This window comes from Brassica oleracea, chromosome C6, assembly GCF_000695525.1.
Source record: "Brassica oleracea var. oleracea cultivar TO1000 chromosome C6, BOL, whole genome shotgun sequence".
NCBI classification, from domain to species: domain Eukaryota; kingdom Viridiplantae; phylum Streptophyta; class Magnoliopsida; order Brassicales; family Brassicaceae; genus Brassica; species Brassica oleracea.
Window position 1 is genome coordinate 17,398,756 of NC_027753.1, and position 22,228 is coordinate 17,420,983.

Consider the following 22,228-nt stretch of genomic DNA (forward strand, 5'->3'; position numbering starts at 1 on the left):
GGGTGAGGATTTTCAGCAACTTGACTTTGTTGCGGTTGCTCACCTTTTGCATCAAAAGTGACGAACAAGTTCATGGTTGGGTTTATAGCTAGGTGGTGGAGAAAATATGATATGGCCCCGTCGTTGGTCATGATAATCGGTGGAGTGGTGAGCCCTGTCGCAAGCTCCTTACTGTTAGGAGGCCAATAACTCAAAGTAGACGGCGGAGCTGGGACGGTGAACGTGTAGAACTCCTTGGCGACATTATCTCGAAGCTCAGACAACGATACTCCAGGGTGAATGGGCACGATCCTGGACATCTTCTTCTTGTCGATTACAAACTCCCATAGCTCACCAGCGGAGGTCCATTCACCGGGGATAACCATGCAGTGGTCGACCATGGAGAACGGAGGATGAAAACGATTTCAGCTTCGTGAAAGTGACGGGAATGAAAAACAACGAGGGGGGAGATTAGATTGACTTTTTCATAACCATGTAATCTAAACCGTAGATGTGTAAAGTGAAAAAGTAAATCAAAGGGCTGAAAAAAAAACAGATATCAATCTTGTCAAGAAAAAGCAGAATAAATCTGGACCATCTAGGAGGTGTGGAGATCAACGCCTGGGGGAATCTCCCGCTAATAACAAAATCTAGTTAGGTTGTGGGTTGGTTAGCACATAACTAGGTAGTTGTTCCAAAAGGAAGCTGTTAGTGGAAACTGTGTTGGTATAAGAAACTGTCTTTGTGTGATATTAAAAAGTCAAAACTGTCTTTTGGTGTAATTATTTCTTCTAAGAAGTTATAAATGCATGGGAAATTACATATTTACCACTAAACAAAACATTTTCAAAAATATCTTCTTCATTAAGAGGCAAAAAACTCTTATGCTCATGTTATTTATATATATAATAAATAAATATTTAAATAAATAAAACTTAAAAAATAAAAAATAATTTTTTAAATTTTTTTCTGAATTATACTATTTCGAAATTCAAACCCTAAATCCTAAAACACAACTCTAAACCCTAAACCATCAATCCTAAACCTTTTTTTTTTAATTACGAACCCTAAACCCTAAACCATAAATCCTAAACCCTATTTTTTTAAATAAACCCTAAACCCTGAAACATCAACTCTAAACCCTAAACCCCGAAACATCAACTCTAAACCCAACTCTAAACTCAACTCTAAACCCTAAAATATCAACTTTAAACCCTAAACCCAAAACTTCAACTCTAAACCCTAAACTATCAACACTAAACCCTAAACCCTAAAAAGTAAACTCTAAACCCTAAACCCTAAAAAATTAACCCTAAACCCTAAAATATCAACTCTAAACCCCAAACCCTAAACCTTCAACTCTAAACCCTAAACCCTAAATCCTAAACCCTAAATCTTAAAACCCTAGAGTTGATGTTTTATGGTTTAGATTTGAAGATTTAGGGTTTTGAGCTTATATTTAGAGTTTAGAGTTGATATTTTAGGGTTTAGATTTGAAGGTTTACGATTTTAGGGTTTAGAGTTCAAACTTCAGAAAAATATAAAGTTTAGGGTTTAGGGTTAACGTTTAGGGTTCAGAGTTGATGTTTTAGGGTTTTGATTTGAAGGTTTAGGGTTTAGAGTTGATGTTTCGGAGTTTAGGGTTCAAAGTTGATGTTTCATGGTTTAGGATTTAGAGTTGATGATTTAGGGTTTAAAGTTGATGTTTTATGTTTAGGTTTAGGGTTTAAGGTTTACCTTTAGGGTTTAGAGTTGATGTTTCGGAGTTTAGGGTTCAAAGTTGATGTTTCATGGTTTAGGATTTAGAGTTGATGATTTAGGGTTTAAAGTTGATGTTTTATGTTTAGGTTTAGGGTTTAAGGTTTACCTTTAGGGTTTAGAGTTGATGTTTTAGGGTTTAGATTTGAAGTTTTAGGGTTTAGGGTTTAGAGTTGATGTTTTAAGTTTAGATTAGTTAACCATATGTTTTTTTTTTGTCAAAGGTAATCAAAAGGTTATAAATGTCTTTTATCCTTCGTTAAAGATGTAGATAAAAGCGGTTAGTGTAAACACGAAAAGTCGTACTTTGACAATGATATTTTTGGCAATTTCCCATAAATGTATGTACATCTATATTCATTTCAGTAGATAAACTGCGTTCATGTCTTAGTGTTACTTACTGTCCATGATAAAATTGTTGACAAAAGGAGTATTTATTTTTATAACTAGGGGTTGGTCCGTCCTACGGACAGGTGAATTTACACTAAAATAATTTTATATTTAAATATATTTTAATTTTATAAAATATTTGAAATTTTACTTTATATGGAAATAATAAATATAATCTATTTTAATTCTATATCAAATTGTAAATGTTATTAAATTTGTTGGTTTGAGTTGAAAAGACCGTTAACATAATTAAAAAAAAAAAGATAATTAACATTTTTTTGTTAGAAAAGACAATATTATTAAATTAAAAACTATGAAAAATGTAACGATTTATATTTTCCCTGTTTGATTTATATTTCAATTTGACATTGAAGAAAATCTAAAGTAAGAATAACTAATATTTTTTATAATGTTGTTGATTATTTTTCCTATTAATTTGGCTTTCATGTATTTTTCTTTATGTAAAGTTGGTACGATGATTTAGTGTATTTTATTTTATATTATTGTCATGTTTGTTTGATCGTTATGTGTGTAAAAATTCTTTCCCATGATTATAGATGACCAATTTTAGTTTCCTATAGTGTTTGGTTTACTTGAGTCTGATGCTTTCAAGCCGGTTGTCCCGAGGAGGCTTCTTCACCAATCACAATGGCGTTGGGTGTAGGTATGTCTAATAGCAAGCTCTACTTCACCTTGTTAGGGTGAGTGCAGATGAGTATGTTCTCAAGTGAGGCTGAGAGTTTCTTAAGAGTCAAGGGAAGAGTTAAGAGGCAAAGAGGCAAAGTAGCAACCATTACGTAATATTATAGCCTGAAAACTTAAAGCCTTTGCTATTGTTTGTTACGTTACTGATTAAATATTAAAATTTAGAAGTATGTATGTATCGTTAATGTGGGGTCGTATGTATTTTGATATTTTATGTAATGGCGATGAATGATTAATGTTCAGACAAAATATAAGAAGAAGAACTCGAAACACTCAATTCTCACTCTAAACATGGTGAAAAGAGTCATAACAGTGAGGCCCTCATTACTGGGTGTAAAAATTAAAAGTGTATTCATATTTTTTAGTTACAGATTACGAAATCATGGCAAATTTAATTATGGGTATGAATACTTGTTGGAAAATACCACGTCTTAAACCCAAATCAGACAAAGGCTGCCTTCGTAAGTGCGTCATGGACTTTTTGCATAATAATAAGAAAAAAAGACAAAAATAGCACTAAATCAAGTTTTTGTTCTCAAACTAGCACTCAAGGTCAAAAGTCACAAAAATAGCACTTAATGTTTTATCAAAAGTCACAAACTTAGGGTTTAGAGTTAAAGGGTGGGGTTTAAGATTTAGGGTTTAGGGATTAAGGTTTAGGGTTTAGAGTTGAGAAATGAGGTTTTGGGGATAAGATTTCAAATTTTGAAAAATAAAAAAATTAAAATTTTCAAAAGATAAAATGCAATTTTGGTCATTTTAGTTTTTGAGTGCTATTTTTGTGATATAAACTTAGAAATGTGTTATTTTGGAGATTTACCCTAATAATAACTCGGAATATGTTTATATTAATAGTGCGCTTAATGTAACCAACATATGTAATAGTTTGAAAAAACAAAATAGAAAAGCAATGACTGATAAATAAACCACAGCAACATGACAATATAAGGCTTCCATATTCATCTAATCAGTACGGCTGTCCGGGCTTTCTAGGCTCGTTTATCTTGAGCTTAGGATTATCGGTTTTGGAGACATCCACGTAAGGGAGTTCCCCCAATGCTGCGACTTTAACACTCGATGTCTCCTTGGCATTATTGTTGCCGACTTCAGCAGAGGTGGAGGCAAGTGAGGTGGGTTCATGCATATTGGTTGTGGGAGTCCCACCTCTTTCCTGTTACAGAGATTTGCAAAACATGAATCAGTGAGCGAATTGTGTACATTCAAGTACGATTAACACTTCAACACCAAAATTTGGAATTGGGGCCTGTGCACGCACGGTGAAAATTCTTGATATTGTGAAACTCTGATGCTTCGGTGTGAAATTAAAAGTACTCAACTTGAACTGAAAAGTGCAAGTACATCCGACTAACTCAGTGATGATAGGTGGGGCCTCGTTAGCCTGCTGATCATCAATACCTCCTCTTTAAGGACAGAGTATCCATGTTTGTCAAATATTTACAATCAGATTTGATGTAGTTTGAAAATTTTAGAATTATTAATTAATTGTAATCACACCATGAGTTCACCACACTTCCGCAGCGGTGACTTTTAGTTAGCTTGGACATCTCTTCGCGTCCTCGGTCCCATCTAAGATGGACAACTTTACACAGTACCTGACACACATCCGCGTTAAATATACAAAGAGCAAGAACTGAAGATCACTGTCTACATTAGTGGAAAGTATGGTTACCTGAGTGAAGTAACATCATTTTGGGTTAGCACACACATGTCATGTGAATGAAGATTAACCCCGCAGGAGCTTCTTTAGTGCACTTAGAGCAGAGCCTATGTAACACCACCTTTTGTCAGCTTGTATTCCAGTAACTTTGCCGGTGCATACGAAGTCGATTGTCTAGATTAAAAATGACAACAACAGAATATCAGTAAGTATCAATCATATGATGGGATAAGTTGATAAACATAACAGCATGATACCTGAGGCGCTGCAGTGATGATAAATTCATTCGGCTGTGAGACGGTGAGAGTTTCAAGTTTCAAGTTTCTGCGCATGAAGCATCTTTGTTAGGGTTTTTGACCCTCCTGAGGGATCAGTAGCAATTCTAATTGGGGTTTACAGCGATAAGTAAAAAAACTAATGAGAACTGTGAATACTTATAGGCAGCAGAATAATCAGACTAATCGTTGGAGCTAATTTACCTCCCATAGTAAGACTGTCCTTTCTGCATATGTTTATGAGTAAAAGCATATATGCGTCTGAGAGGTTGCGTTTGCAAATAACCGACCTGACAATATAGATAAACTCAGTTGGTGAGGATGAGGAGTCAACCGTTAGAGCATTTTACAAATCTATAGAGGATAATTGTTATCTGAAAAAGGTAACAAATCTCCAACCATTTTAGGATTTCTGTATGTCGCTACAACAACCCTTAGTTCGCCATTGAAACCGGTGAATTTTTTTTTGAAATTCGTAGGTGAAGCTGTCAAATAAACTCAGGCAGATAGAGAGATCCTTGCAGAGCGTGGGTGAAGTTAGATGTAGCTACAACAACGCTTGGTTCGGTACCAAAACATGTAATTTTTTTAAATGAAATTCGTAGGCTAAGCCATCAAATAAACTTAGGCAGATAAAGACATCCCTGCAAAATACAAAATGGGTGAGTAAATCTGAACTGTTGCCATAAAACGTTGGTTGCCTTGCAAGTCGCATTAAGTTAAAATATTTACAAACCTGTCATCAGCGCATTGTCAACTTAATGACACAAACCCAAAATATGTACATAAGTTGAATCGTTGGATTTAGAATATGCAAACCCAAACGACGTGAGATCGTTGTATAAGTTAGCGAGGGGGGGGGGAGAGGCAATTCAAACTTTGAAGTTGTTGTTACTTCGTCGAACCCACTCATCGAATAGAGTGAAACTTCACTGAATCGGTCTCTGAACATCTGCAGTCGGTGGATGAGCGTAGACTGTCTGAGGAGCAATTTTATCATTAGTAAATCTAGGGTTATAGAAAAAAATTATTGTTGCTAGGCGTTACCTTCTCCTTGACAAAGAGCATGTCAACCCCATAAGCTCTCCTACTTTCTTTGCATTATTACGTGTTTCCCAGAATAGGAGTAGACGCATCTCCACTTTGTTAGAACTACAACCAATTTTCAAATCAGTTAGAAGGATGCGTGAGGTGGCATCGAAGATGTGCGAGCTTAAAATCGCAAGTATGTAAGGTTTTGTTGGGAGAGGTGATTGCTATGTCCTGCATCTGGCAGTATTTATAGACCTAGGTTTGAGATGTTACCATGGAAGGCTGTATGAAGAAATCAATGCGAAGGAGTGGAGAGAGTGGGTTAATGATCGTTATTGCGATCATAACATGGGCTATTGAATGTTGAGAGAAGGCGTTACTCGCCTTTGTTAATGGAATGAGAAAATTCAATCGTCCCTTGGTTGTTGTTCTTTTCCGGGGAAAGCAGAGAGGCTTAAGAAAGAAGAGGGTTAGAGAAGCTTGGCGGGCTTTCATAAGAAACCAATGCTAAACTTTGTGACCCATTTTTAGTTTTAGCTTTTCTGACCCGTTTTTGTGCTGTTTATTTGAGGCAAACCAACCCATGAAAAGAGTGGTAGAATGATGACACGTGGCATGATTTACCCCTCCTTCCTTGATGACGTGGACGTATGAGGAGAGAGGTAAATCAACTTTATTATTATAAATAGATAGATGTTGTGAAACTAAAGCATATTAATTATCAGAAACTTAAAAGTTAATTGGAGTCTTTCTTTAACACAGTTAATTGGAGTCTATAATTTTAAAAATACATATAAACACATCACAAACACCTTTAGTACAAATTTGAACTGAACTTCTAAATTGTTTTGAGAAAACCCTGAAGTTGGTACTAGGCGATCTACAAAAACATTACACACATTAACGGGTTAGACATGTTAATACATGAGGATAAAATTGTATCAAGTCAGTGAAATCTGTTAACAAAACATATATGATATTCAACCAATTGTAGTAAAACAACACATACTAATTGCAACAATAATTTGTTCTTTTTCAAAAAAAAAAAACAAATTGCAATGTATCATTATCAAATATCAATAAACATGTGAGAATGGTAATCACATGGTGTTGCTGAGAGCACATATTACAAAAACCTATACCAACTTGTTGATTTTCTCAATTAAATTATCAAAAGTAATATCAAAAGCATCTCGAAACCTATGAAATTTGGCATTTGAGTCTCCATAGACCAAACCAGGCAAAAGATGATGAACAATGTAACTTCTCATATACTCTCTTTGCCTTGGAGTCTTTGTCATCAGTTTCTCAACTACATTTACTCTCTTTTCCTTCACATCTACTTGGTTTATGTACACAGAGTATCTCTTATGATCTTCCGGAAGATGCCACGCATACTGATAATATGCAGTGTACGGATCAAAGATCACTGGGATGCAACCGGAGATTAGTGAATCGAAAACGGATTTCCTTGTTGGACTATCTCCTGGCGGTTGTAGACAGAACTCAGAGTCTTGAAAAAGCTTTATGACATTCTCAGGCTTATCACAACTTCCATCAGAACAGTTTAGAAACCGGCATTGGTCGGAAAACAATGTGCATTGATCGATTAACGTTGAGCGGATGCTATTGGGGTCGCCAGGTCTTGCACCTCCGGCGAAGCTAATTAGATTACGGCGAGGTTTGCTAGTCATTTTTTCCTGCCAGCTGGTGATATCATAGTCTGTTTTTGGGTGGAAATAGGTCGGATGTGGGATTGCGATGTCGTTGACTTCCCATGGATGTCTTTCAATGAGAAGCCTTGTAGGGCTTTGCATATCTTGTAAGTCAAGGAAACTTGAGCCCCAAGAAAGCTTATTTCTTCTAAAATCCCAAGAAATCTTTCCGAGGACGAAGACATGATCTTTGCCGGCGTTTCTCTTCCAAGATTCCTTTGATCCAAGCCATTTCAAAACTTCAATCCCCAACCGGTCTTTCACATCATTAGAAACATTCTTGAAATGCCATCTCAACACATCAAAACCGCCATAAAAAGGGACATAAAAAAGCTTAGCTTGGCTTTCTTTGTAAACCCTACAAGGATGCTTCAAAACCCTAGAGTGTAATATCGGTTCAAGAGCATATTGATGTGTCCTAAACCAACCTTGACCAAGATTCTCTATTGCTTCTCCAAAACCATCATTCTTGAAAAACTTACACATGTTAGTCCAAGGGACCATATCGATGCAATCTACCAACAAATCTCTGTTGAATTTAGACGGTATTTCATAAACATAAACTCCTTTTCCTTCACATGATCTTGAATTTTCGATTTTATTTCTAGTCGATATCCATGATCTTTGTACCTTGAGATACTTTGTCACTGCCCTTAACGCGTATCCCTCTTCTTCATTCTTAGGTTTGATGTAATTATCTTGTTCTTCCACTGATTCCTTCTTGGTTTTATGATCTTCACCGGAAATAACATTCACACCATAACGCTTGGTATCATCACCGGAAACTTTATAGCCAATTTCCTCATCTTTACTGAGAACATCACTTTTAGTAGTAAGATTGGTCGACATCTGAAAAACGGGTTTAGAATCAGCCGTGAGACAGTAAGGATCGTTGAGTTTCCGAGACAACACACAGATATGGAGGACGTTGCCGGAGATTAAGGTGGTAAAAGAAAACCACAGAGATATAAGAAAGAAGAAGAAAATTGTGAGAAATGTTAGATAGAAAAGGGATCTGAAAAAGATAGAACAAATATTGTTACAGAAGAAGATACGAGGATCTTCTGTCTTCTTTGAGGATTTTGACTTTCGCTTTGAGACTGATACTACCATTTTTCTGACTCTAGTTTCTTTCTGTTTGGATTTGTTATTAATTTCTGTGTTTTCATATCGAGTTTGGTTTATGCACGCTATCTTTATATAACGTGTAATCTACACAATACACAAACGAGGTGTGGGGTTACCTAATCTTACATAATTACTTTTAAATATATCACCCAAACTTAGCTTCTTTTTTTTTTAGCTTACTTATATATCATTAAAATATACGAATATGAATTATTCTTAAAAATATGTAGATAAACAATAGTTGATTTAACTTTAATTAATTAGATTTTGAATGACGCAAGATTTAAACTATCCAATCTTTATTACTTTAAAGTTATTTTGTATATCCTTTTCACTTCTTTTTTGCAAATTTTTTTACATTTCCAACTTAAAAATTACTATTATTGATTAGTGGATCTTTTATATATTAAAAGTTGGTTAATTTTCGATGTTGAACATCAACGCACTCATTTGACAAATGGGTTTTCGGCCTATCTCGAACCAAATCTTAAAAAGTCATTTATAGCTTTTAAGTTTTTTGGACTTCTAATTTAAATCAATTGACAATCAATGAACGGGAAAAAGTTAGTTTAACGCTGATTCATCAATTTATTACTAGAATAACTCTAATTTTATTATAATTACTAGTTTAATTTTCATACATTTTTTTATCACTAAGTTCTTTGTTATAAAAAATAATAATTAAGAAAATGTCATTATACACATACTTATTTTGTCGACGTTTTATATAGGCACAAATATTTTTCTTTGACTACAAACTTATCTTAAATTCTATAGATTTAATCTGATTTCTACAGATTTTTTTAATAAATTTCTCATGTTTGGTCACAGATTTATGAAATTTATAAATTTAGTTTCTTTGGCCACAGATTTACTTACTTTTTGACAGATTTATATAACATTTAGTAGATTTGCTTTTTTGACCACCAATTTACGTATTTTGACAGATTTATTTGGACTTTGACTGACTTATTATCCCTTGACCACAAATTTACTTAATTTGAAATATTTAATATGGATTTGATAGATTTGTTTATCGTTTGAACATAAATTTATTTAATTTTAACAAATTTAATATGGATTCGATAGATTTATTTATCCTTTGACCACAAATTTAACTACAACTAGAATTTAACATGTTTGCCCGTGCAGGTGTTAATTTCACATTTTTATAAATGGTTTAATGAAATTTCTAAACACATAAGTTATTTAGATATTGTAAGCTCCTACAAATCTATCCGGATCCGGAAGGATCCGAGTACGAACCCCGTCCAAAAATTTATAATATTCGAACAAAGTTTAATTTAAACCCAAAATCTCGATACCCAAAAAAACGATCAGTACCCGAACGGGTACCTGGATGTCCATGTCTAACTGATTCTGTAAACAAATAAAAAATTATTAACCAATTGAATTCTTATCATGAATGAATTAATTTTATTCAAACTTGTGAAATTATTTTGGTTAACACGTAAAATAAATTTTGTCAAAATATTATGGTAAATATAATTAATGAAGTAATTAGGAAGAGTGATAAAAGGACGATAAAAGATGTAACAAAAACATGTCTAGTTTGTACTCTGTAATAAATGAAGTCAAATTATTTAGAAAAAACAATAGAGCTATTTTGGGATTATGATATACTATGGATTTCACCGGTTTTTAGGAATAATATAAGTTATATTTAGAGTCTTTAAATTATGTTTCGAGTCTATTTTAGAGCCTTTTTTCAGGTCTAGGTATGTTTTTGAGCATTGTGGAGATCGTGAAACCATTTGAAGCTTAAGGATAAAGAAAACGTGGATGTTCAAAAAATCAGAAGATAGAGTCGAGATTTAGCAGGAGTGTCGATCGACACCTACCTTGGTGTCGCTCAACACCACCGTGAGAAGACGGGCCCACTCAATTCCCAGAATCAAGTTTCGCCCTGAAGTTTCCACAAATTACAAGGCTATCCTGGCTGACTTTATATCTAATATATAGTTTTTAAGCCATTGTTTAGGCTAAGACACGTTCTTAGAGCTTTATCATTCTTAGAAGTTTTCAGAGAGAAGATCAGAAGACTACTTTAAAGATTTGATTAGTACTCCAGCATTTCTATCTCTACTTTTTAATGCAATTCATTCAGTTATTCTTTATGTCTTGCTTTAATATGCCTGAAAAGTCTACTTATTAGATTTAGGGGTTTCTTGGGTTTTGCTGAACTTATAAAACATAGAACTGTTAGGGTAATTTATTTGGATCTTTCACCGGATTGATCTCATTGGTTGTATTCTAGAATGCTAACTAGAAACACGATTATAGGATAATCAACAACCGCAAGAGTGAGTTCGACTCCTGAAACTAATCATGTTGAGCTAAGTTGTTAAACACATACGAAATTTTGTTTAAATAACTTAGTGAACAAATCGATCTGAATGTTAATGCTTGTTTAAAAGTAGTATAAATCGATACTCAAAGGGTGACGATCGAGATTCTCCTTAATTCACATATGAGAGTTAGAATTATAGGATTAGACATTTGATTAGACACGCAGCGGGAGCTGAATATTTTACTCATTAAATCTGAGTTCTAGTACGGTTTTTATCACATCTTTAACATCTATAAATTATAGTTCTAATTGCCTGCATAAAACCTTTGATTTTCTTTTTGAAGATAAAATATCACCAAAAGAGAGCAAAAATGTTGAAACTCATTATTATGATTGTACCTGAAACAATTTTTTTTTTAAAATCAGGCTTATACGACATAAATGTTCTAAATTAATTAACATTTTTTATGAATTAATGTAAATTAGCCTAATCGGTTAATTTAAGTAACATTGTTAGCATAAATTCACAAATTTATCTATTTTGTTTTGTATATCCAATTTTGATGATGCTTTAAAAAAATTATAATTAAAATCCAAAATTAAAATATGAATATGAATATAAAATATATATAAAATCTATTAATAAGAAGTTGAGGCTTCCTACCTCATTGTTATTGTCTCCCTCTTTTGGGCTATTGCTCCCGGAGATATTACCATTTTCTGCCGGCTTTTGTAATCCACGATGTGTTCCGTTATGAAAGATTATAAAATTTTGAGTTAAAAAAAAAAAAAAAAGTTGAGGCTTAACTTAGAATTCAAATAATCCGCCTAGTTGCTGACATTCCAAAGCACCTAATTACCGTAATTTCTTGAATGTAAGCTCACATCTTTGAAAAGGTCAACGGTCAGAATAAGATTATTGAATCAATAAACGGTCTAAACCGGTATGAGTGAGCTGTTTATTTGAAATCGGAAAGATTGACATTTCGGTTCGGTCTAATAATGTACACAAACGTCCGGAACCGGTACATTTAAACAGGGCAGGTGGAACAAACATAAAGGGAGAAACTAGAAAGAGCAGATTTCACAGTTCGGTTAACTTATAAGGATAAATAAGATTGATGATCGAACATCATATACATAAAACAAGTGATCTACCAAATCTTGGTCTAAGGATCTGGTTGGCCTGCAAATGCATCATCATCTTCATTGTCATCAGAACAATATTCCTCTTCACTTAGTTCTTCATCGCTAGACTTATCTTCTGAACCTTCCCCTGGTTTTGCATACTTGTCAACAGTATTCTGAAACCGAACAAAAGCCAAACATCACACAAGCAAAATGAACCTTCAAAGCTTCCTTAAAATATTGTAACCGTGCAAATGCCTAAACGTATGGTTAAGTCTCTGAACAACCATATTGTTATTCACCTCTTTAGTTTAGTTTAGTAGATCAGAATGATTCTGAACTTTCATATGATCAGAAACTATATCTTCATCATAGGCGGATTGCATAGTGTATAATCAACTTGCAAATCGTTACATAAGCTACGAGACTTGCTAAATTTCAGTTCTCAGATGAACTAAGCAGAAAGCCTTCAAGAAACTAAATATTTGACCTCACATCAAATAAAATAAAATAAACCTTGAAGAAACCAACAGTTTTATCTCCTAACAACAGTAGACGAATCTGATTGGAGTTACCTTTAACTCGTAGTTCATAAGTAGGACGGTCACGCATCATCAAAGCAGCAGCTTCTCCATTCAAAGGATCAGATGGGTTTGGATACAGAAGAAACTGAGGAAGAAATGTCTCAAACACATTCACAAGGTCTGAAGATTTTTTTTAAAAAAAGAACAAATCCAAAACAAACAAAGTTAAAAACCAAATCTTCAAAACAACAACAATTGGATCATTTAAATTTGGCACTGACCAAACATAGGACTCCAAGTCTGATTGATCACATCTAAACAAACAGAACCGGACCTGCACCAGCAAAAAAAAAAACATGTAGAAGATTCTCTCAAGATGAGGCAGTCTCCAATAGTAATAAAGGATAACTATACAAATGAAACTGACAGTTCATCAACGTTAGGATGATAAATCTTGGTGATGAAACCAACAGAAGGGGATTTGTAAGGATAAGCATCTGGAAGCTCAACCCTTATCTTCCACACTCCTCCTTCATACAGACCTATCAACACACACTAACAGATCAGAACAGTGACACTAGTTTGGCAAAACCCATCATCAATCATAAGCAGCAGAAGCACCAGTGATTGATTAAAAGATGAATAAAAAATAAATAAATAAAAAGAGGATGAAAATATTACTGTCTTTGGGACCGTTGAATTCAACAAAGAACTCCTGCATGCCATCGTTGATCGTCTCTACTTTATAATCGCTCATCATCCTTCAAACAATATCAAAATCAAAATCAACTTCTTTTTTTGTTTCTGAAGAAACTCACAATCAAAATCATAAAGGAGTGAAAGTTACAGCTTCATCATATCCATTTCTCTGCGTTTGCTTGGCGAAGACATCTCTTTTCTCTTCTTCTGGGTGTCTTTCTTCTTCCGGATTCGAGTGGAGATGATGGAAAATATTTTTTAGTATATTTTTCTTTCACGAACGCCGATGATGAAGTGAAGCGAAGACCCTATCCTTCCTTTATATAGATCGGTCGATCGAACCCTTCTTCTCTCCAGTGAAATGTTGTGATTCAGTTTCAGTTATATATATTTTTTTGCTTTTCAAAATTTACTCACAAAGTAAAAAGTACAATGTGAACAAAAAAAAAGAAAGTAAAGTAAAAGTACAATATTTCATTAATGTTTCAGCTCAATCTTAATCAAAACTTTACATATTCAATAAATAGTATTCATTACACAATCGAACCACGCCACGTACGTGTCAACAAAATATGTTAGCTACTGTCTATTGAGAAATTTAATTGAATTTTGTTTTATTTCGTTAACTTAACTTAGCATCACACTAAACAAATTCAGACAATCAAATTCTGCATGTTTTCGGGATGCTAAATAAGATAATATTAAAAACACATCCCCACTATTAAACATTTTATCCTATTATTAAATCCTCAAGTAACAATTAAAAAAGAAAAAGCAAATAAACACTAAAATAAACCCCAATCCATAATAAAACTCAATATCAGAGCTTGATTACTTTTTTTCCTTTGAACCCAAGAAAAAAAAAATCAAACTCAAATTGAAACCATAGCCTAAAAGAACCTCTAAGAAAAACAAGGATGAACAAAATCACAATACAAGAGCTTCGTTTTTTGTTGTTATTCACAGAAGCGGATCTTAAGGCATAATCAAACCCCTAAATTCTTATCTTGATATTCTTTTTTTTGTAGAAGACTTCAAACGTCTGTACAAACATCTATGTATATGAACACTGATGTGTAATATGCTACTTGTGAATCAAGAAGGTTACTCTAGTGTATTCTCTTACCATCTATCTTTTCTTTGTTCAGATACAGAGCCGAAACGAGTCTTGTAAGCTATGATGGTACTTGCAGGTTGCTAGTCGAGGAGAGAGTCAAACAGCATTTCCTGCAAAACAAACGGATCCTCCCTAAGACACATCAGGGGAAGTAAAACGAGTATGTCGGAGGCAGCAGCGCCAAACATACCTTGTTGCAGACGGGGCAAGTTTCACTTCTCTCCATCCATTCTAGAATGCAAGCCAGGTGAAAATGGTGCTCACATTTGGCTACAAGTTTCGGGTTATCCATATCATAATCTGAATCAATAACAAACACAAGATATATATATAAACCATTGAATGAAGTTATGTTTATGTCTTCCAGATATAGAGACGACAAGGGCACAAAAATAAAAATTACCTTCCAAACATATGGGACAATCCTCCTCTTCCTCTATTGGTACAAAGACGTCTTTTGATAGCTTCTTGGGGTCTAAATCTTCAGTAGATTCAAGATCAATCTCTGTTTGGAGTTTGCTTTCACACGGGCATGTAGTTGGAACCCCGTCGACTGTTTCGTGAGAAGGCTCAGGATCCGAAACTTCTCTAATATCAACAACACAAGCAGACTCTTCAGCGTTTCCTGGTGTCTGAGGAACACCAATGGCCACATGGAAAGGAGTAGGCAGTGGTGGTGGTATATAAGCATCGGGAGATGAAGTCTCTAAGTTTGTGTCTACCACGACAACACCAGAGGAGATTGTATGAGCGGAAGATAAAGGAACACGCTCTTCGGTTGCTCTCGGATACTGCAGAGACAAAGACACAAAAACAAAAAAAACAATTATATATCTTGTGATAAGGAAATCATTTCCCATATGATGAGACTAACGTAATAGTAGGGAGGTCCATAATCAAGAACAGCTCTTCGTGAAGAACAACAACAGCAACCTCCCATGTCTCTTCTTTCTTTTTTTTTTTGTTGTCTTTATCACAATTCAGAAAACCGAACAGGCTTCATCTATGCTAACCTACAAAGGAGTGTCAAGAAATAAATTACATTCTGATTTCCATTAGCATCTGCAACAAAAAGAAACAAGCTTTGTCGTTTTCAATATCAGTTTCAGCCAGCAAGTAGCAAGAAACATCTTCAAGCGAGAGCAATAATCCAATTATAAGAAACATCAATGGACAATCTCTTCTCCTTGAAAAGCAGATCAACAATGATGTTGAGACTTAGCCTAGTGCGCATCTCCTAAATCAGAATAAAGCCAATTTTGGAGTGTCTCTTTAGCACCATCAAGTAGAGTGAGAGAGTGAGTTTTATACTAAAACCGAAAGCCACTAGCAATTCAGCTCAACCAGAAACACAGACAGAAAGAAAGCAAAGAGCTTCACTGAGAGCTGCTTAAGGTACAGCCAACGTTTCACAATCCCTAAGATCCGTAAAACCCTAAAAACCAAAAACTTATCAAAATCATCAGAATCTAAGCATAAGAAGAAGAGAAACGGATCTAAACAGTCGAAACCTAGAAGAGAATTTCACATGAAATCAAGGCCAGAGAGGGAGATAAACCTCAAACAAACAAACGATCACTACAGACGAAGATCAAAAGGAACCGATCATCTTCGGAATCGAGAATCTCGAAATCAAAGAGAGAATTGAGAATTTTCACCTTTTTCGCACGAGAGAAACCTTTTGCGTCCTCCTCTGCTTCTACGCTACAGTTTTATCGTGCGCTCTTTCAAAATGGGTCTCTTCTCTCATTTACATTTTAATTGCCCACTTATGAATTAATAAACATTTTTTATGGATTTTTAAAGTTAAAACCTTTCAATTAAGTTTATTTTGGTTAAATACCTTCAAAACTAAAAACTAAATATTTAACGAAAAAAACCTCAGACCAACTTTATTTATTTAATGAATTAAACCCTATCAGATCATAATTATCATTACTACTAGTAAATCTTTAGTTTAGGGTTTCTACAATAAACAAACATAGTTGATGGATTTTACTATTAAAAAAAAATTATAATATTATCTCAAACTTAGTAACTTAAATTTTAGAAATTAGCTTTTTTAATTTTTTTTATAAATATATGAATTTGATGTGTTTTTAACATCAATATTATGTATGTATAAATTAAAAATGTAAAAACCAAAAAACATATAATAAATATTATATCTTATCTAATAAAAATGTAAAGATTTATTGTTAGATTTTTATTAGATATGATATAATTTTTATTATATTTTTTTTTCTTACATTTTTAATCTTTTAGTAATCTTATTACAGGAAAATCTTTAGATAATTCTTATTATATTTTCTGGGTTTTTACATTTTTATTTTACACATATATAATGTTGATGTTAAAAACAAATCAAACTCATATATTTACAGCAAAAAAAATTGAAAATGCTAATTTTTGACAATTTAAGTTACTAACTTTTAGATAATATTATAATTTTTTTTTTGTAATGGTAAAACTCATCAACTATGTTTACTTAATGTAGAAACCCTTAAATTAAAGATTTACCGGTAGTGATAGTAATTATGACCTGATAGAGTTTAATTCATTAAATAAAGTTAGTTTAGAGGTTTTTCCGTTAAATACTTAGTTTTAGGATTTTTATCCAAAATAAATTTAGTCGAGGAGTTTTAACGTTAAAAATTCTTTTTTATCAACTAGCAAAACATATTTCATACAAATATACTCCCATTCGAGCCTAAAATATGAATTTTATAGAGTTAATTTGCATATAAAAATAATAATATATATATATCTAATCAATTAATTTAGGGTCCTATTTTTATCTACCATTAACAAGTCATAGTATGACCACTTAAAGAATTATTTAATATGACATATTTAATTATTTACATTAATAATAAACTAACTATAAATTTAATTTTTTTCATTATAACAAAATTTGTTGAAAAATAATCTACAAAATCTTACTTAAAATTTTAAATATTTTATAAAATAACATATTAATTTATTTCTTAATTAATAATATAATATTGTTATAAATCACTGTTAACTAAAATTTTATTATAAAAAAAAGAAAATAAAAATTATATACTATTTTTTTATAAACTCTATAATTATATTCTATATTATATAAAAATAGAAGTGTCATATGAATTAAATATAACAAAACTGTATTAAATAGGCAAATTAACAAATTGTTGAAAAAGAATCTACAAAACTGTATTATTTTTTTAACTAATTTAGTTAGATAAATTATCACTCATCATTAAAATAAGTTAAAATTTGTGAACTATATAATATTTTTATACACAAATATATTTATTAACATAGGTTAAACTTTTAAAAATAGCTGCTGAGAAGTCATCTTCATAGTAAGAAGACAAGTTGACACTAACAATATTGAGTTTGATAACATGGTAGTTTAGTGATAGGCGAACTTCGGTGAACTGAGCGATCCGAGTTTGAAAGTACCTACTACATTTCACAAGGATATAGTACCTACTACATTTCACAAGGATATGATGCCATGCTTTAGGTCTCATTCGAATATTTGCAGTGTGAGTCTATTCGTGTGCTGCAACACCAGTTTGCGGATTAGTCCGGGCCTTTCCAATAGGCTTGAGGTATCCTCAAAATTTTTAAAAAAATATCTAGTTCGATGAAGTTGTTGGTCATTTGAAAATATATGAAATAAAAATTACTGTGAGTAAGCTTTTCAAAGCGTATCATTTTTGAAAAATACATTTTGGAGTTTAAAATTGAATAAGAGATGAGATTTTGGAAAACAAAATTCAGGTCATGAGAGGTTTTAGTGGAATTAAAAAAAAAATACAACAAACAACAAAACAACTGATAGACTTGTCATATCAGCTCAACTTGTACTGTATCAAAATTCTTAAAGCATAAGGATCGGATCAAACTGGTTAAAACTTAAAATAATAATAAAAGTTTGTACCGTTATAGAAAATGGTAGGTGGCCCATTGTTATAGAAAATAATAAAAGTTCGTACCTAAGGCCCATATTTGATATTCTAACTTGTTATAAATTCTCGGAGCTCGTCTCGTCCGCGCTTAACGACCTCTTCATCGTTCTCATCAAAAACCAGTCACCGACACGAATCCAAATCAGAATCTCCACCAGCGTTTCGGCTCGCTTCGCCGTATAACTTTCAACGGAATTCCACTCGGCCGCGGTTTTCCTTTTGTAATTTTGAGCCTTGACGGATTGATAAGAAAAGACAAAGCGAGATATATATAAATATGGGAAACGGTAATCTTTTCTGATTTTTTTTTGGGTGAATTATCATCCGGCAGAAAATAAATAAATATGCGAACAACACTTTTTTTAATTGTTCAGGTGAAAGAGGACTATATAGCAAGAAGATGAAATACGGTGGCAAGGTTCGTTGGAATCAATTTTAAAAACCCTCTTTCTCATTGTTAAATTGGTTCACTGTATTTTTTTTCACTGTTAAAAGATGAAGAACATCCAAAACGAAGAATACTACATGGGTGATGATGATGCATATGAGGATTCTCGTGATGGTAAAAGCTTACTACTTCTATTTGTTAATGTGTATGTTGCACAGTTACATTTGTAACAGAGTGAAGAGAGAGAGAGAGAGAGTGATTCATAAGGTGAAGGAGAGAAGATGAACACGGATTTTAGCAAATTGGAGTTGAAGCCAGATCATGTGAACAGACCTTTGTGGGCTTGTGCTGATGGCAGGATTTTCCTGGAAACTTACTCTCCTCTCTACAAACAAGCTTATTATGACTTTCTTATCGCCATTGCTGAACCCGTTTGCAGGTCCTCACTTTCTCTTCGTTTATATTTTGTTGCGGTTATATGGTTTTGGATTTATTTTCTTTTTGTTTATTTTTTCAGGCCAGAGTCAATGCACGAGTATAATTTAACACCCCACTCTCTGTACGCTGCTGTTTCCGTTGGTCTTGAGACAGAGACTATCATCTCTGTTTTGAATAAGCTTTCAATGATATGATTGATTTCATCAATGCTTCTACTGCCAACTACGGAAAAGTCAAGCTGGTTTTGAAAAAGAATCGCTATTTTATTGAATCCCCATTCCCTGAGGTAAGTAAGTTCACAAGTCTTATCCATCTCTTTTCTCTGGTCTTTGTGTATTTGGATATCGGTTTCATTTTATTTTATTTATTAATAATCGAGTGCCGGTGCTGAAAAAGCTTGGCAACGATGGTCTTATAAGCAAAGCTAGATTATATTCTGATGTACGTTACGTTGAACTCTTCCATTTAGTGCATCTGTGTGTGGCAGAGACATACATATACTTTTTAAGTTATTAAATAGATGGAATGGAACTAACATAAGATTAACCTTTTGCTAGCCATATGGTGGTGATGGATTCACCATCGGAAAAACAAGCGGTGAACTTGAAGCAGGACCTTGGGAGCTGTTGAATGCAGCAGAACTGGCAGCAGCTGCACAAGAGAAAGAAACTCACTCATTTGAGATAGACCCTGCCCAGGTAAATTTCCCCCAATGGGTCTGAAATGGTGTGGTGAAAACTGATCTTCGTTTGTTTTTTTCTTTTTGTAATGTTCGATGGAGATTGTGAAGCAGCGTTGCTTGCCAAGCGAACTGAATTACCCTATGCTAGAGGAATACGACTTCAGGAACGACAACGTTAGTTAAAAATACACTTTTAAGCCTTACAATATGATATGCACTTACATGTTGATGACTGTTAAATAACTTGATGGTGTTTATCAGGTGAATCCTGATCTTGACATGGAACTGAAGCCCCATGCACAACCGAGGCCATACCAGGAAAAAAGTCTGAGCAAAATGTTTGGGAACGGTATTAACTGCCTACGTCCTTTTTTGTTGCCTTCTTAGTAAAATTCCTTCATGCCACATTGACTGATCTAGAATCTTTGATATTGCAGGAAGGGCAAGATCTGGGATTATAGTGTTGCCTTGTGGTGCTGGTAAATCGCTAGTTGGTGTTTCTGCAGCGGCTCGTATAAAAAAGAGTTGTCTCTGTTTGGCGACGAATGCTGTCTCGGTGGATCAGTGGGCCTTCCAGTTCAAGTTGTGGTCTACTCTAAGAGATGACCAAATATGCCGTTTCACTTCCGATAGTAAAGAACGATTTCGTGGAAATGCTGGTGTTGTTGTGACAACCTATAATATGGTTGCCTTTGGTGGTAAACGGTCTGAGGAGTCAGAGAAGATCATTGAAGAAATGAGAAACAGGGAGTGGGGTTTGCTGCTCATGGACGGGGTATATAAATAGGTTCAATGCGAAGTTGTTTCCAGTATTAATAAGCCCATGAATGCACTCACTCTAAGAGTATGTTTTTCTTTATAGGTGCATGTGGTTCCGGCCCAAATGTTTAGGAAAGTCATCAGCATCACAAAATCTCACTGCAAGCTAGGACTTACAGCAACCCTTGTGAGAGAAGACGAAAAGATTACAGATTTGAACTTCCTCATTGGCCCGAAGCTATATGAAGCCAATTGGCTAGATTTAGTCAAAGGAGGCTTCATTGCAAATGTTCAGTGTGCTGAAGTATGGTGTCCTATGACCAAAGAGTTCTTTGCAGAATATCTGAAGAAAGAGAACTCCAAGAAAAAACAGGTACGTGGCATATGAGCCGCTTCAGTTGAGAATATCTTACGGCATATGAGCCACTTCAGTTGGTCTGACATGTGCATACATATCTTGTCGTCTTGTGGTATCTGCAGGCTCTTTATGTAATGAACCCTAACAAGTTCAGAGCCTGTGAGTTTCTTATACGTTTCCATGAACAACAACGTGGGGATGAAATCATTGTCTTCGCAGACAATCTTTTTGCACTTGCTGAATATGCAATGAAACTTCGCAAACCGATGATTTATGGTGCAACCAGGTTCGTTATGTGAGTATCAATGAGACAAATTCTATTGGTCTCTAGGCTCAATAGAAGCGCTTGTCTTACTTTGTAGACTTGTCATGATACTATCGAATGACAATGTAACGCCGACCGCCAGAGTTAATGGGGCTCCCATTTCTGCTCGTTCGGCCATGGGCTCCATTTCGTGCACCGGACGGTGCGTTAATTGTTTAGAGGCTCAAAATTCTTGTTTAATGTCCCTGCAATTACCACATGACATTTTTCCGTGCTTTGGCTTTACTCGCACAATATCGTGAATTACTTCCCGATAGGTCACCCACCATTATACTATTCCAGGTAAAACACGCTTAACCCTTGAGTTCTAAACGGATGTGTGACCAATAAGGTAAGTGCATTTTGGTGACATAGGTAACTGAATCAATTCTTTTAAGATTTTCCATATGCCACAAACTGAGATGTTACAATTCACCTCCTCTCAAAAACCGCAATGTCTTCGTTGCACCCCAAGATCGTTAATCATGTTAGTGTGAGCCCACAAATGACTCCACACTCGTCTAGGTTCGGCTCTGATACCACTTGTAACGCCCCGGTCGCCTATAGCTAATGGGCCTCCCATGCCTACTCCCCCATAGGCCTCATTCCTTGCACCGGACGGTGCGTTGATTTTTCGGAGGCTCGAAAACCTTTTTACTGTTTGTGCAATCACTACATGACATATTTCCGTACTTTGGCCTCACTCGCACCATACCGCGAATATCTTCCCGATAGATCACATATCTTTTCACTACTCCAAATAAAGCACGCTTAACCCTGGAATTTTAAACGAATGGGTGACCAAAAAAATAAATACATTTTGGTTATATATATAAGAAAATCAATTTTTAAAGCATTTTCATATACCACAAACCGGAATGTTACCGACAGTTTCAAATCC

At 34.3% G+C, this 22,228-nt stretch overlaps 3 protein-coding genes and 2 pseudogenes across 8 annotated transcripts; 1 reads left to right on the top strand and 4 right to left on the bottom strand.

The window, feature by feature from the left end:
* Positions 1 to 3,669: 3,669 nt before the first annotated feature.
* Positions 3,670 to 6,239, bottom strand: LOC106299002. Of its 6 annotated transcripts, XR_001261640.1 has the most exons (10): positions 6,091 to 6,239; positions 5,833 to 5,937; positions 5,522 to 5,765; positions 5,185 to 5,429; positions 4,990 to 5,075; positions 4,768 to 4,834; positions 4,523 to 4,684; positions 4,348 to 4,445; positions 4,109 to 4,253; positions 3,670 to 4,003 (listed from the first exon to the last, which is right to left on the bottom strand). XR_001261640.1 is itself a non-coding variant. In XM_013735129.1 (3 exons), exons 1-3 carry the CDS (start codon positions 4,348 to 4,350, stop codon positions 3,800 to 3,802), a joined length of 333 nt encoding a protein of 110 aa, XP_013590583.1. In that variant the 5' UTR covers positions 4,351 to 4,514; the 3' UTR covers positions 3,670 to 3,799. The 6 variants fall into 6 exon arrangements, 1 of the variants encoding a protein (XP_013590583.1); XR_001261643.1 differs by having other exon boundaries at positions 5,185 to 5,761; XR_001261642.1 differs by having other exon boundaries at positions 4,109 to 4,231; positions 5,185 to 5,765.
* A 696-nt stretch (positions 6,240 to 6,935) lies between these two features.
* On the bottom strand, positions 6,936 to 8,653 carry LOC106299462 (xyloglucan galactosyltransferase KATAMARI1). Its single transcript, XM_013735556.1, has one exon. The coding sequence runs from the start codon at positions 8,643 to 8,645 to the stop codon at positions 6,954 to 6,956; it is 1,692 nt and encodes a 563-aa protein (XP_013591010.1). The 5' UTR covers positions 8,646 to 8,653; the 3' UTR covers positions 6,936 to 6,953.
* Positions 8,654 to 11,914: 3,261 nt separating this feature from the next.
* LOC106296506 lies at positions 11,915 to 13,695 on the bottom strand (annotated as a pseudogene).
* A 346-nt stretch (positions 13,696 to 14,041) lies between these two features.
* On the bottom strand, positions 14,042 to 16,182 carry LOC106296505 (E3 ubiquitin-protein ligase At3g02290-like). Its single transcript, XM_013732651.1, has 5 exons — positions 16,098 to 16,182; positions 15,314 to 15,452; positions 14,843 to 15,230; positions 14,630 to 14,739; positions 14,042 to 14,549 (listed from the first exon to the last, which is right to left on the bottom strand). Exons 2-5 carry the CDS (start codon positions 15,377 to 15,379, stop codon positions 14,520 to 14,522), a joined length of 594 nt encoding a protein of 197 aa, XP_013588105.1. The 5' UTR covers positions 15,380 to 15,452; positions 16,098 to 16,182; the 3' UTR covers positions 14,042 to 14,519.
* Positions 16,183 to 18,531: 2,349 nt separating this feature from the next.
* Positions 18,532 to 21,530, top strand: LOC106299089 (annotated as a pseudogene).
* The last annotated feature ends 698 nt before the right edge of the window (positions 21,531 to 22,228 follow it).